At 39.3% G+C, this 16,814-nt stretch overlaps 1 protein-coding gene across 2 annotated transcripts in view; it reads left to right on the top strand.

Annotated features, from left to right (window-relative positions):
- The window catches only part of RELN (reelin), an 865,607-nt gene that overhangs the window by 773,223 nt on the left and 75,570 nt on the right, over window positions 1-16,814 (top strand). For both annotated transcript variants that reach the window (XM_073619618.1, XM_073619617.1), the window contains exons 47-49: window positions 9,939-10,079; window positions 11,651-11,828; window positions 12,114-12,307. In XM_073619618.1, the coding sequence (XP_073475719.1) occupies window positions 9,939-10,079; window positions 11,651-11,828; window positions 12,114-12,307 (513 nt within the window). The remainder of the gene's footprint in view (window positions 1-9,938; window positions 10,080-11,650; window positions 11,829-12,113; window positions 12,308-16,814) is intronic.

Genomic DNA, 16,814 nt, shown 5'->3' with positions numbered 1-16,814 from the left:
GTGTGGATAGGGGTAAATTCCCTGAACCCTCTTTTAAATAGCTCTGCTTGGCATGCTCCTCTTTCTCCTGGATGTAACACTAATAAGAACAGCAATTACAGATAAATAAAACTGGTGAAGGTGGGGCTGTGCAGTTGTTTATATCCTGATTGTTAGTGAGGTTGTTTAACTCACATAAATAATAACCTTACAATAGGAAAGACACTATGTCAGCGAGAAGAAAGGGAGATGAACATACTAACCAGGAAAATATGGGAACCCAATCTTTACGGTCAGCTAAGGACAAAGAGAAGGATAAGGGAAAAGGGACTCAATCCACTGTGGCAGGGGCAATGGCGGCGGCTGTTGCAGCTTCCGCCAAACTAGAGAGAATGGTCCTCGCGGCGGAACACACCCCAAATATAGGGGGGCAGCATGTTCAAAATAAGTCCTTAATGGATAGGAAAAGCCAGGGACACTCGGGCCTGCCCATAGGTACCACTAGTATAAAGAATTCCTCTACTAAAGGTTCAGGAGCAATTCGAAAAGAAACGGAAGCCTCTGCCCTCCAAAACCCTCAGCAGAAGGAGAGCCTTCCCTAAAGGACATTCTTTTGGCAATAAATGCATGTAAACACTCTCTGGGTGTACTGGGAGACCAAATGAAGGATATCAAAGAGGAGTTAACCCTAGTACGGCACGACCTTAAGAAAACAGCAGAAAGAGTAACGGAAGTGGAAAATAGAATAAGTTTGATAGAAGATGACCTGTACCCTATGAAACAAGAAGCTAAGATTTGGAGAGAGAAAATTGATAAACTCATGGGAAAATTTGATGAACTTGAAAATAGGTTTCGCAGGGACAATGTGAGGGTGGTGGGATTACCTGAAGGGAGTGAAGGCTCAGACCCAATTGTATTCTTAGAGAGCTGGCTGGTTGAGGTATTTGGAGGAGAGACGTTCACTCAGCAGTTTTCAATAGAAAGAGCGCATAGAGTTCCGTTTAGGCCCCCCCCTTCAGGGAGTCCCCCAAGACCGTTGCTAGTGAAATTTCTAAATTATAAGGACAAAGTAAGGCTCCTTCGTAAAGCTCGAGAGATGGGGAAGGTTTCATATAAAGATGCTAAGATATCAATATTCCCCGATTTCTCTCCTGATTTACAGAAGCGTAGAGCTGAGTTTTTGGGGGTTAAGCGTAGCCTCCAGAAATTCAATGTCACGTATGCTCTCCTTTACCCAGCCAGGCTTCGGATAAACGCACTGGGAGGAAGTCCGATTTTTGATTCTCCTGCCGGTGCGTTAGCATGGTTAGAAGATAAGAGAGATCAATTATCTATGAAATAGCGGGGAAATGGATTTGAATTCTGTTACACATAAGTGGGGCACAACTCTTAATAATACATATGTTGGTTATGTGGAGTGGGGATGGGTTGTGACACGGTTAAATGAAATTAGGATTAAGATGGGGTGAGTTTAAAGTAAGTCATTATTTGATCACAGGGAGGGAGGGGGGAGGGTTGATGGGGAAGAGGGAGGAGTGTGTTTTGGAAGGGTAGATGGGTATGGGTCGGCCATTAAAATAGCCCGGAGGGGTAACCTAGAATGGTTTGGGAAGGGGGGGAGGGGAAGGGGAAAAAATTGGGTGGGGTTGGGGAGGGGGGGGGGTAAAGGGTATGGAAGAAATAGAACACAATGTGGGGGATTATATGGTACGCTAAATGGTAAGAAAATGTATTGTACACCGGATTATAAAATAGCACACAGGATACACCAAAATATAGGTATAATATTAATGTTTGTAGTGAGAAAATATGGGTATGTTGGGTAAATATTGGAACACAAAAATTAAAATATTTGCTAAGTGGGGCTTTTATTTTTTGAATAAGGAGGAACAACTTAGATTCTGGGTAAATTATGGCATCAAGAGAAACGGTGATGGTTAGAGCCAGGGATTTAATAATACATGAAGTCCTACAAAGATTACTAATATTATTTGGAATTCTCTCTCCGAAGGTATAAAGGGTTAGCTTCCTTTTTTTTTGTTTTATTTTTCCTTGATAGCTTCCCTTCAGAATAACCAATGGGATAGCCAAAAGAGCATTAATATTTGATATGTATTGCCTGTCTGCAGGAGACACACTTGACCAGAGATACTAAATCTCAAATAAGAAATAAAAAATACCAGTGCCAGTTTCATGCGGTACACACCTCCTACTCCAGGGGGTGTGTCGGTGTTAATTGGCAGAGAGGTAGTGTTCACCTGCAGACAGTGTAATATAGATGCGGAGCGTCAGTATATCTTCTTACATTGCATAATAGGGAACCAGGAATATATACTAGCAAATATTTATATCCCTCCACCTTTCAAACTAGAAATTTTATGTTGCTTACTGGAGTTTATAATAGACAAACCTAATATTCCAATTATCGCAGTTGGGGATTTTAATGTTGTAATAAATAAAAAAATAGATAGGTTTCCCCCAGGAAAACAGGGACAGGAATTGCAAGAAATCCGAATGTGCCAATTCCTTCAAGAGGCCGGTCTATTGAACCTCTGGAGAATACGTAACCCTGTGGCACAACAATTTTCTTGCTACTCTGGTGCTTATTCTTCACTTTCAAGAACTGACCTCATATTGGGTAATGATCTAGCTGCTCAAACAGTTAGAGATATAGTTTACCAACCTAGGGGGGTATCGGACCATTCACTGTTGATAGCTTCGATAACTACTGGGAATAATAAACCTCGTAGTGCATGGAAGCTGAACCCAATGTGGTTTGAAATATTTGAGGGCCCGAATGAGATCACAACTAAGTTGAGTGAGTTTATAGGCTTCAATGAGGTTTCCACGACAAGAGGTGTGATGTGGGATGCATTGAAGGCTTTTCTGAGGGGTTTACTTATTCAGCAGGTCTCAAGAATGAAAAAAAAGCATCATCGGATTGGGAGGATAAGGCCAGGAAGGAGTTAATAGCAACAGAAAGGGAGTTTGTGAAAGAACCATCCCCTGACAATCACAAAAAATGGGAGAACAAACAACAAATATATAAGGATGTAATGGTCAGGAGGTCAGAAAACAAGAGGTTGTTTCAAAAACAAATAGTGTTTGGGGAGGGGGAAAAAGTGGGGAAGATGCTGGCCCATATTGTTAGATCTGGTCCCCCCCCCCTCTATGGTCCCCGCTATTAGAACTATTTGTGGTGAGATTTCGTCTCAGTCAGACAAAATCAGTGATACGTTTAAAAAATACTATGAAGAACTGTATAAATCTCGGGGGACCATGGGGGGTGAGGAAATGGACAGCTTCTTTAGGAATATTGAGTTGCCTTCCCTCTCAGAGATGGACTTTGAGGCACTGGAGGCCCCGATTACACTAGAAGATATTAAAACAGCAGTAAAGGAATTGGCAAATCAGAAATCCCCTGGTCCTGATGGCCTTCCTGCGGAGACTTATAAAAACTATGAGGAGATACTATTACCAGAGCTTCTTAGTGTGTTTGAATGGGCATATAAAGGGGGGAAACTACCCGTATCAATGACTGAGGCCACGATTATAATGCTGCTTAAAGAAGGGAAAGACCCTTTGGAACCTGGGTCCTATAGACCTATTTCTTTATTATGCTCGGATCTTAGCAAAGATCCTTGCTACCAGACTCAAAAAAATAATTCATAAGTTAGTTCACTCAGACCAAACAGACTTCATTCCCCAAAGATCAACAAGTGGGAATATAAGGAGGTTCTTTTTGAACCTACAAATCCCAATCGAAAATGCGGGCTCAAGGGCTGTTATGATGCTAGATGTGGTAAAAGCATTTGACAGCCTTGAATGGGGGTTTATCTGGCGTGTATTGAAGGAATTTGGCTTTGGCCCTTCGTTTAGTAAATGGGTCAAAATTTTATACAATGACCCTAGAGTGAAGGTCAGAGTTAATAATGTTTTCTCCGATGAGTTTCGACTTGAGAGAGGCACAAGACAGGGATGCCCTTTATCACCCCTGATTTTTGCCCTGGCAATGGAACCAGTGGCTGCCGCAGTAAGGCAAAATAGGTTTATGGAGGGGTTCCGGAGGAGGGCTAGAGAAGAGAGGATCGCGTTATACGCGGATGATGTCCTCATTTTTTTGGGAGATACTAGGCGTTCACTTAGACAGGTGATGGACATTTTTTCAAGTTTTGGAAGGCTATCTGGTCTTTCCATAAACTGGGAGAAATCAGTTCTATTACCAATAGATCCCATTAAGAAAGGTACCTTCTTAGAAAAAATCCAAATAGAAATAGCGGAGAAAACAAAATATCTAGGCATTTACATAACAAAAGATCCAAATGACTTCTTAAATAACAACTTAATCCCTTTATTGGCGAAATTTAAAAATAAGACTGACATATGGAGGGGACTTCCATTGTCAGTTGCTGGAAGGTGCAATTTGATCAAAATGCTGTGGTTGCCCCAGCTATTGTACATATTGCACAATTCACCAATATGGATCTATAGAAAATGGTTTAAAAAAATTGATATGATGTTTAGAGGTCTCATATGGAAAAGGGGGCAATCTAGGATAAGCCTACAAACCTTACAATTAGCAACGCGGGAGGGGGGTATGGCTGTCCCGCACCCTCCTTGCATTTTTTAGCAGCCCAGTTACAGCATTTAGGGTCAGGCATAGGCCCTGTTGGTGATAATAATATGGGAATAGTGACTGCAGGAACACCTCATAAATCAATTCTGGAGGCACTGGAGGCGAACTCGTTTGCCTAAAGAATCCCCACGATCAAATTAATAATAAAAGTTTGGAAATCTATCAAAGCCCTGAAGGGAATGTAAGGAGTAGCCAGGTTTACCCCTCTTTGGGATAATAAGAACTTACAAGAGCTGATACAAATAGGGAAAATAAAGATACCTGGGTATAATACCGGATGATCAATGAAAAGAGGTATTGGTGGGAGGACACCAGGTCTCGGTCTCACCCGCCCAGAAATTTTCATATCTAATGCTTCTACACAGGGCATATTATACCCCTAAAAGACTGTTTGAATTTGGGCGAAGGGCAGACGCTAACTGTCCCAGGTGTCAGAATACAGGGGATTTGATGCATATGATATGGAAATGCCCAAAATTATTTCGCTACTGGTTGGAAGTTGTAGATACTATAAACAAGATTTTTAATTTAAGTCTCAAAGCGGATCCGAAACTGTGTATTTTGGGAGTAGGGGTGAGTTGAGGTAGAGAGAATACTAAAATTAAAGCAGTGCGGAGGTGCCTCTTCCAGGCAAGAAAGGTAATAGCACAAAGATGGCAGGCTGAGAAACCTCCTTTAAAAGATGATTGGTTTAGAACAGTATCAGAAACTGTATGGAAAGAAAAGGTAGTATATGCAAGGAGAGGTAATATAAAGGAGTTTAAGAAAATTTGGAAGCCCTGGTTAGCGAAGTTGGACTATCCTATGTAGGGTGTGGGTAGAAAGGAGTGGATATAGAGGTAAATACGGTACCAAGAAAAGGATGAAGGTGTGTCTAAATTATTTACCATATGGGGGGTGGGTCATAGGAAGGCGTACAGGGGTAAAGAGGGAGGGTAAAAAAGGGGGGAAAATTTGAAGTGAAATCCGCTTGGGGTATTTTTATATACCTAGTAATGTTTTATGATGATTCCTTCTTTTAGTATTTATATATTTGGTATGCTGTTCTATATTATACAGATGTGAATAAAGATTATCTAAACTTAAATGTATATACCTGTATATTCACAAAAAAGTCTCTTAAAATCTGGCAAAATTACAAGAGAAAAAAGATGTTACTACATGCAATGGGGTGGATTTACTAAAAGTAATGGGGTGGATTTAGACTGAGCACTTTGCAAGTGAAGTTGCTCCAGAGCTTAGTAAATGATGGGGAGCTCTGCTGGCTTCCTTCATCCAATCATGCACAAGCAAAAATGCTGTTTTTTTTCCTTGCATGTGATTGGGTATTCTATAAAGTGAAGCTTTACCCCATCTAGTAAGCTCTGGAGCAACTTGCAGAGTGCACAATCATTTTGCTCTAAAGTAGAACTATAGACAGTTTTTTTAATTTTGAATAGAGTAAGAGAGGGTTATAACCACTATAAGGTTTTGTTTTGAATTTTTTCCATCTGCGTCCCATTGGGGAGATTTCCCTTCACTTCCTGTCCCATAGCCAAAACAGGAACTGTCACTCTCTTCCTCCGATGTATACACTTGGGAGGGTGGGGCTGGGATCTCCCTCTGACGTCTGCTGGGCGGTCACATGATTTCCCTCTGTAGTGTATACGTCGGAGGAAGATCGGGGATAAGGAAAAATATTTAGAAAAAGAATTTTACAAAAAGGTATGCAGTATATACTGCAGGTTATATTAGCAGTGGGGCTGGCAGTGCTTATGTGCAGTAATAAGTGCACTGCTCAGAGCGGTGCTAGAAGGGGACTAGCTGACAGGTAGGGAGGGGAGGGGGGAGGAGGACACAGGAGACAAGGTGAGCAGAGGAAAATACACACAAATAGAGCTTTCTTTTGGTGGTATTTAATCACCGCTGGGTTTTTTTTTTTGCGCTATAAATCAAAACAGAAAGAAAATTCGTTAAAAAAAAAAAAAAATTATTTGTTTCTGTTAAAATTTATTGCAGAGTATTGGCGAGTATTGCAGAGTATTGGCGAGTATTGCAGAGTATTGGCAGAGTATTGCAGAGTATTGGCAGAGTATTGCAGAGTATTGGCAGAGTATTGCATAGTATTGCAGAGTGTTGCAGAGTATTGCATAGTATTGCAGAGTATGGCAGAGTATCGGCATTGAGCAGCGCTGTGGGCTGGATCTGTTGTGCCCACAGCGCTGCAAACGATCTATCCCTCTCTCTTCTAACACTGTACCGATCAGTACAGAGAGGGGAGGAACCGGCGCCATGAGATGATGCTGGTTTGTTTACAAGTGATGCTCCATCATTTGACAGAGCGTTCATGTGGTAAACGGCCGCTATCAGCGGCCATTTACTGTGATCCTTGATGCGCCGGGTCCACTGGACCCGGCGGTCTTGGATGTTTCCGGGTGTGCGCCCCGGGGGCGCGCAGGAGCACGATTCTGTGAGGACGTCCATGGACGCCCACCCAGAATAAGCCGGCCGCGCTGTAGCCGTCTTTCGGCTATGGCCCGGTCGGCATTTGGTTAACAAATGCTTTAAAAAACTTAACAGGATTTTAAACCATACTTAAATCACCCAAAACTAACAAAATTGTTACAAGTTTTATCTAGTGATACATTTTATCACATGCTAATAATAGTAGTAGTAGTCCTTAAGTGTTTTGGTACCTTAACCTCCCTAGCGCTATTCCCGAATGTGGCTCGGGGTGAATTTTCATTACCAAAAGCAGTAACCTCGAGCCACACTCAGGATTGCATCGCAGGATCCAGGCAAAGTTACTTACCTTATCCCCAGGATCCTGCGATGTCTACCTGCTGTGTGTTCGAGCTGTGTCTTAATCTATCACAGTGCGGGCTCCATTCCCTGCGAGCGTCGGACGGAGCCCGGCACCAAATTTAAAAAGTGAAAAACACAGAACACATACAGTACACTGTAATCTTACAGATTACATTACTGTATCAAATTATTTCACATCCCTTTTGTCCCTAATGCTTTGTCCAATGCCCTGCATGCAGTTTTATATTATATATACTGTTCTTTCTGCCTGGAAAATTGAGAATGTCCATAGCAACCAAAAAGTGTCCCTTTATGTCAAAAGTGGTTTTAGATCAGCTAGAAAACAGTGATAATAAATTAGAATCACTTGCAGAATTGAGCGATAGTGATTTGTGGGGAAATTCGTCATCAAACACTGAAAGTAATGACAGCGACAATTCTGCAACTGAGCAAATTTCAGTGTTTTTGATTTGATTACATTATTGAATACATTTTATTATCATTATATTATTATTTGTTATAATTATTTATAGTTATTTATTATATTATAATGTATGATTTAGTGTTTCAAACTTTATCATACCCGGGATGTCTACTAGACTCTTTATTTAAGTGAGTTATTAAGAATTACAGGCCTACAATATAAAACGCCAAATTTCCATGCAAAACATTGTACCTCTTTGAGCATCAAACATCTGACATAATCATACCGCCAGGGAGGTTAAGGAAACCTTGTCAATTTTAAAGTGCCACTAAAGTCAAAACTTTTTTCTGGATAGAGAAGAATTAGAGCTCTTGTCAGATTTTTATTGCTGTCTGTACCCCCGTAAGACACACAGAGTGGGGCTCGGCCCCACCCACTGCTCCATTCTCACTGGCAGTGATTGATAGCAGTGAAAGCCAATAGCTCCCACTGCTGGGCCTGAGCCATTGAGGAGGAAGAGAAAACAAGAGAAGGACTCACCGACCTAGTGCAATTCCATTATAAACATTTAATAAAAGATAAAAAGTGACACACATAATACAAACGCGTGATGTATACACGCATGTCAACACATAATGAAAACAAGTCGCCTCCAGGACTGCTGGAATGCTTCAATGATGCAAGGAGACCAGATTGTGTCCGTGATGGCTTGGCTGACGCGTTTCAAGGGAGAACCCTCTTCCTCAGAGCCACACTTTCTTTCCACGAACATAACACCTAAGCGCAGGAGAGTTACTTTCTTGGTTTCTTTCCCAAGTATAAGGGGGGGGGGGGCTGGCAGGAGCTACATGCAGAAAGTTTTTAATCTTAATGCATTGACTGCATTAGGTAAAAATAAAACTTTCTGCCTTTAGAACCACTTTAATGCAGAAGCGACATAGCAAAACTGCTTGTTCACAAATGTTTTTCCTTTAAATTACAGTTCTATTTTAAGAGAACTTGCTACAGATGGAAATATTTGGGGGACCACCTTCCACTCCACAGATAGCTGAACTCTCTTTACCATACAGTTTGCAGTAAAATCACCAAAGGCTCCATTAATAGCTGGATAGCTGCAGTGTGAAAAAGCAGTGTAGCTATTGGAAGAGCAGAAACAATCCCAAGGTTGCTGATGACAGGTAGAGTCAAGCCTGTGGATGAAGGAACACACTGTGCCAAATCTCTGAGGTGATCATCACAGGCTTGTTACGTTCAAAAGAATGTGACAGGGTGGAAAAACAGCAGACCTGCATTTATGTGTAAATCTCCTAAAAGGTGCTTTTTGTAACTTAAATATGGATTGCTATGGAAGAGCACGCTGCAAGGTCCACAAATACAGCTTGGGTTGTGTGTCAACCTGTAACAAGCATTAACTAAATTTTCTGTTTTTGTGTGTTTTTTTCTTTAACTATTTGCTTTCTGCCTTTTATTTTTTGTAGCAATCATTGCCACTTTCAATGAACAGTAGGCAAAAAGACTTTCATTATGCAAATACTCATAGGAATACATTTTCTGATTTTGTACTGGGTTCATTTATTCAGTGCAGATGTCGCCATCTTGTGGCCATATCTTGCATTTAATGTTATATTTTGTGAATAACTAGCGAAGACTGTTAATACTGTATTTATTTATTACAGGTACTTATAGTGTGCTGCCAATTTACGTATCTATATATATATAGTGTACATTCACATCAGTCCCTGTCCTTAAGGAGCTTACAATCTAAGGTCCCTAACTCACATTCATACATATATTAAGTCCCGTATTTGACACTTTTTTCTACAGATATACTGCATAGATCAAACTGAATACCAAAAAAGGATACAAAATGTAAGTTTAAGTAGAGACCCAAAAAAATAGCCATAATGTTTCATCATATTTATAATAATGCATAGTTCTGCATCATAATTAATTCCCAATCAATTTATATTGTTGTGACTAAAATCATGTATCCCAGCACAGTATAGCAGGCCAGTAACCAAGAGAGTAGGTGGTTATTAAGTGTAAATGTGTATCTAACTACAATATTATGTTACATTAATACCAGCATTTGATGTTTGATTTTCATTCTGGAAGATCTCAAGGGACACGATTCCGGTGGAACCAGCCATCGCCTTTTGACAAGCAGCAAACCTGGGCTATTGATAACGTCTATATTGGAGATGGGTGTGTTGACATGTGCAGTGGCCATGGTCGATGTGTACAAGGAAATTGTGTGTAAGTATGATGTCATGTTTTTGTTATTGCATTCTACTCCACTTTAGACTGTTTTCCTGTGGCTCTGGGCATACTAGAATTATATTTTAATCCATTTTTAACAATCAGATAGCTGAGCTAGGGCTAACTGTTACATTGGGGTTGATTTGCTAAAACTAGAGAGTGCAAAATCTGGTGCAGCTCTGCACAGAAACCAATCAGCTTCTAGTTTTTTTTGTCAAAGCTTAATTAATAAGCTGAAGTTAGAAGCTGATTGGCTACAATGCATAGCTGCACCATGTTTACAATCTCCAGTTTTAGAAAATCAACCCCTTTGTCTTTAATCTGTCATCCGTGATAGAGTTAGCCATTGCTCCAGTCCCTCATTAGTTTTGGGACAGGTGCAATAGCATTCTCTAATGCTGGTTGGGAGGCATAGCTGTAACTGATAATAGCTATCCTGGTAGGTCCCCTTAGAACTCTAACATACCGTGCATGACAGACTATTGGATTTTCAAAGAAATTTATAGATAATCTATTTGCTTGCAAGATTTCTATCTCTAATAACACAGAGGTGCCCTGACCTCCAGCAATATTCTTGTAAACAACAGCTGGACCCAGTCCAACCACAGTTTGCAATTTAAGTGACTGACATATACATACATTTGCTTCCACAAAGAAATCATTTATTTTTTCATTGTACCACATTTTAAGGGACCCAAAGGCATCAGTACTAATATAAATATGTGACAGCGCTATTATTACTTTATCATAAAAAATATATAATTGTGCACCAAATTCATATGTGATATAAATAAGTGTCAAAACATAAATATAACACTCCAAATTTATATAACAATAATATGTAATAAAAACTAATCCAACTTCACAGATCATAAATACAATGTATTAAAGCGTCCAGTGCATTAAAATGTGTCCAGTGCTTCAATAAAGTGAAAAATATTCACTTTCAGGAATTCAGCTTGATTCAAAGTGTACACACCCCTGTGAATCCTCCACCTTCCACTCTAATAACTTATCAGAGGCAATGACGATATCGGTCTTATTTCACTCAAAATACAATTCTACACAGGTCCAGCTCTCTTCCAAAGCAAAAGATCTCTTATGGTATTCTTAGTTCCCTTTAAAGCTCAAAAGGAGTCTGGTGGAAAGCAAAGAAGGGCTCCATAGCGTAGAACCATTTATTTATAAGAATGTTAAAAGCATTACATTGCACTTACATTGATCAAGTGCCTCTCCCGACACTAGCCGTGCCAGCTCCAGCAGCACAATCAGGCTGCGAGCGGACACTGCTGTACGGGATGACGTCACGTCTAATAAGTGTCAGACTGAGAGACAAAGATGAGAGTTGGAGTTAATAATCGGATGTGACTGTGGGAGGTGAAAGTCAAACTCAGTTTGTATAAACTCAGTATGTACACTACCCAATCAAAGCAGACCCCTTTCAAATTTATGTGCAAAGCATTGCTTTATTTACAGTTTGTGTGTATGAATTAGATTTTCATTGTTGAATAAATGACTAACTGTTGTTACTAGTACATGTATTCTCTAAATGTATGGCATGTTTTTAGATGTGATGACTACTGGGGAGGAATTTATTGTGATGAGCCAGAGGTATCTCTCCCAACACAACTGAAGGACACTTTTAACCGGGCTCCAGCAAGCCAGAATTGGTTGACTGTAAATGGTGGGAAGCTGAGCAGTGTCTGTGGTGCTGTGGCATCAGGAATGGCTCTCCACTTTAGCGGGGTCAGTATAAGTCTTTTTATCTTTATTGTATACTTATCTGTATATTGAGTGCTTTTGTGTGGTAGGTAGATCATGTGATGTTGGTGTTGTTTTAAAGATCCACTGGCTAAGAAGTTCTCGTCTGCATATCGTTCTGGGTCAGAAAAAGTACTGAATTCTAAGGGTCAGCATGACAACTAGTCAAATCGTTTTTTTTTAAGAATAAGCTCTGGCAGCCTCCTATGTTTCTGCATGCTTTGTGACTTTTTTTACTGCCTAAATTAAGTTTTTCTTTTATGTCAACAGGGCTGTAGTCGCCTTTTGGTCTCTGTGGATTTGAATCTGACCAGTGCTGAATTTATTCAGTTTTATTTCATGTATGGTTGTCTGATAACACCTCATAGTCGTAATCAAGGTGTGTTGCTAGAGTACTCAGTGAATGGAGGCATCACTTGGAATCTGCTCATGGAGATCTTCTATGACCAGTACAGTAAACCAGGGTGAGTATCTCCATAGAAAATAAAAATGTTTTAAGTGTAACATAGGTCTTCAAAATTGTGACTAAGATACTGTAAGTAGGGTGAATTTTTAATAACAGTCACATGCTTTATGCATGACATTTAGTAATTATATTTTAGTGATTTGACTGGGTTTAAATGCCAGGGAACTTGTGTCTATCCGATAAACTAAAGAAAACCCTTGGATGTACATTGAAACAGATTCAGCAATAATTGGTAAAGTCCAAATGTGTTTTACTTATTATCGCTAGATATCAGTTAAAGATATGACTCTGGGCCTTGAAGGAAAATGCCTGTTACATATAATGGAAATAAATTGTTATACTGCCTTTAAGACAAAGGACCTGTTCCTATGAAGTTTAGTAAAATCACATTTACTAACATACACCATAAACATGATGTAGCTTTTTTTTAGACTTTTTTTTCTAGACTACAGACTTCCATATAAGTTTATAACTTTACCGTCATTCAAAAACAACAATTACATACATGACCATCAACCCCTCCTTAGTTATTCAGTCTTTGTCTTTTATATTTTATTCATACAAATGTCTTACATCTGCTCTAATGGAGGCTTGGACTGAGAGAACTATATAGGCTGCCATTGCTAAACTCTTTTTGAAAAGGACGGTTATTTGCACAACCATTGGTTTCACTCAGAGTTATGCAGACTAGAAGTTCTGACTTCACTCCATTCCATCTTGCTGGATATCTGTTCCAGGTCAATGACTTAAAGGGGTTGATTTAATAAAGGCAAACAGACTGTTATCTTTGCAAAGGAATTTTCACTAAGCAATGGCAATTTCCTTTAGCCTAGTGAATTTGGTGAAAATTTGCTTTGCTAAGAATACTCTCGTGCAAGGAAATGTAAACATAAAACAGTTATTTTTCTTGCACATGAATAAATGAGGGAAAGTAGCAGAGCTTCACCGCATTCACTAAACAAACAGCCTATACGCCTATTTTACACCAATCTGCAATTTATCAAAACCAGAGACAGCCTAAAATAATTGCAGTGGTGATAGCCTCATGTTCTCCTCAGTAAAATGAAGCCTGCAGTTTAATAAACTGCAGCTTTAAATTTGTTAGTCCCTTATACACTTTAACGTCCAACCTGGTGTGAATGTGTAAAGTGTCCATCAGCTGGGGCCTGCATTGGGCAGCTGCAGAGAAACTTGCAGGCATTTACTTACAATAAAAACACTGAAGCATTGATTAAAAAACATGTGTAACTAACCCCTAAGGTACAAGTGATTTTCCATTAACTATAATGTGATCAGCCTTTATCTGCCACATCAGTACATTATTATAAATGAGAAATGAGATAGCAAATGTAGTGATTTGTCAGGCTCACAGTAATGCCCCTGGCATCAACCTACTCATGGAATGTAATTTCAGGCACAAGTTCATTTATCAAGCAATAGTCACTTCTGTTTATGAATGTAGTATGTTACTGTTGACCCTGTTGATGAAATATTGTTTTGTCTGCATAGATTCAACTGTTTTATATTCCAAACACTGGTCACAGAAATGAAAAGTAAAGAAAAATACATGATATACTTGCACTATTGTACATGGCTGGACGTGGGTGACTAAACATAGTATTTTGCAGTGCCTTTTGGAACAGCCAGAATTGTTTTACATTCATGAAATTATATTATTTTGTCTAATGTGCCTATAAGAAAATGCATTTGTTTTATTTAACCACTTCAAATCCAGACCATTTGGCAGCTCAATGACTGGAGGACCTTTTACAATTTGGCACTGCGCTGCTTTAACTGGTGCGCAGTCATACAATCTTGTAACCAAACAAAATTTCTGTCCTTTTGTTCAGACAAATAGAGCTTTTTTTTGATGGTATTTGATTGCCTCTGCGATTTTTATTTTTTGCGATATAAATAGAAAAAGACTGAAAAAAAAAAATGATATTTTCTACTTTTTGTTATAAGAAAAATCCAATAAACTTAATTTTAGTCATACATTTTAGCCAAAATGTATTCAGCCACATGTCTTTGGTAAAAAAAATGTCAATAAGCATATATTTATTGGTTTGCGCAAAAGTAGGGTACAGTTTCTGGAATTAACGCAGCTTATAGTTTATGATTGCCTATTTCATTTCTTGAGGTGCTAAAATGGCAGGATAGTAACCCCCCCCCCCCCCAAATGACCCCATTTTGGAAAGTAGACACCCTAAGGAAATTGCTAAGAGGCTTGTTGAGCCCATTGAATATTTTATTTTTTGTCCCAAGTGATTGAATTTAAAAAAATTGTTTACAAAAAGTTGCCACTAAATGATATATGGGGCCCTATAACTAAGCACCGCCTTCAGGATTTCTAAGGGCATACATTTTTGATTTCACTCCTCACTACCTCACAGTTTCGGAGGCCATGAAATGCCCAGATGGCACAAAACCCCCCCAAACGACCCCATTTTGGAAAGTAGACACCCCAAGCTATTTGCTGAGAGGCATGTTGAGTCCATGGAATATTTTATATTTTGCCACAAGTTGCGGGAATATGACAAACTTTTTTTTTTTGCACAAAGTTGTCACTAAATGATATATTGATCACACATGCCATGGGCATATGTGGAATTACACCCCAAAATAAATTCTGCTGCGAAAACCAATCACCGTCTTCAGGCTTTCTAAGGGTGTAAATTTTTTATTTTTTATGCAAAAAAAAAAAAAATTGTCTTTTTCCAGCAACTTGTGTCAAAATATAAAATATTCCATGGACTTGACATGCCTATCAGCAAATAGCTTGGGGTGTCTACTTTCCAAAATGGGGTCATTTGGGGGGTTTTGAACTGTCCTGGCATTTTATGCACAACATTTAGAAGCTTATGTCACACATCACCCACTCTTCTAACCACTTGAAGACAAAGCCCTTTCTGACACTTTTCGTTTACATAAAAAAATAAATTTTTTTGCAAGAAATATACTTTGAACCCCCAAACATTATATATTTTTTTTAAAGCAAAGGCCCTACAGATTAAAATGGTAGGCGTTTCATTTTTTTTTTCACACAGTATTTGCGCAGCGATTTTTCAAACGCATTTTTTTTAAAAAACACACTTTTTTAATTTTAATGCACTAAAACACACTACATTGCCCAAATGTTTGATGAAATAAAAAAGATGATCTTAGGCCGAGTACATGGATACCAAACACGACATGCTTTAAAATTGCACACAAACGTGCAGTGGCGACAAACTACATACATTTTTAAAAGAATTTAAAAGCCTTTACAGGTTACCACTTTAGATTTACAGAGGAGGTCTACTGCTAAAATTACTGCCCTCGATCTGACCTTTGCAGTGATACCTCACATGCATGGTGCAATTGCTGTTTACTTATGATGCCAGACCAACGCTTGCATTCGCCTTTGTGTGAGAGCAGGGGGGGACAGGGATGCTTTTTTTTTTTTTTTTTTTTTTTAATTATTTATTTAGATTTTTTAATTTTATTTTTAAACTGTTCCTTTCATTTTTTTTAATCATTTTTATTGTTATCTCAGGGAATGTAAATATCCCCTATGATAGCAATAGGCAGTGACAGGCACTCTTTTTTGAAAAAATTGGGGTCTATTAGACCCTAGATCTCTCCTCTGCCCTCAAAGCATCTGACCACACCAAGATCGGTGTGATAAAATGCTTTCCCAATTTCCCAATGGCGCTGTTTATATCCAGCGAAATCTAAGTCATGAAATGCTCGTAGCTTCCGGTTTCTTAGGCCATAGAGATGATTAGAGCCATTCTGGTCTCTGATCAGCTCTATGGTCAGCTGGCGGAACCACCGGCTGCATTCTCAGGTTCCCTGTTGGGACAGTAGAGCCAGAGAAAACCATGGAAGACGGTAGGAGGGGGGGGACATTCCCTCCCACTGCTCGTAAAAGCAGTCTAGAGGCTAATTAGCCACTAGGATTGCTTTTACATGAAAGCCGACCGCTGGCCGAAAAGAATGATACCAAGATGATACCTAAACCCACAGGCATCATTCTGGTATAACCACTCAAAGTCCAGCAACATACCAGTACGTTGCTGGTCCTTGTTGGGCATATATTGTAATCTTTTTTTTCATCCAGCCTGTGGACTGAACAAAAAAAAGAGATTGATCTGTGGGTATGCCCACCATTAGAATACCTCCCTTCATCCACCCACTTCTAATGATGGGCATACATGCACCATTTTGTTTTTAACTGTGGTGGTGAAATCACCTCTGACAGCGCTGGAGTCACGGCTTTATGTATCGTGGGAGCAAACGCTGTTGCTGTTAAGATAAATAAATTTGCGCTGCAGCTGAATGGCGTACCTGCTAAGCAAATGATGGTTAACAATAAAACAATGTAACATTACAGTATAACAGTAAGACTTACCATACCTGCAAAGCAAATACAAAAAAAAATAGTAAAAAATAAAACATTTTTTAACGCAACCTGTGCCTATAATATATATATGCCGAAGCATGGGGGAATCCGCCCCAAAAGT

The sequence above is a fragment of the Aquarana catesbeiana genome, linkage group LG03 (genome assembly GCF_042186555.1).
Source record: "Aquarana catesbeiana isolate 2022-GZ linkage group LG03, ASM4218655v1, whole genome shotgun sequence".
Taxonomy (NCBI): Eukaryota; Metazoa; Chordata; class Amphibia; order Anura; family Ranidae; genus Aquarana; species Aquarana catesbeiana.
This window is presented reverse-complemented; position numbering and strand designations above follow the sequence as displayed.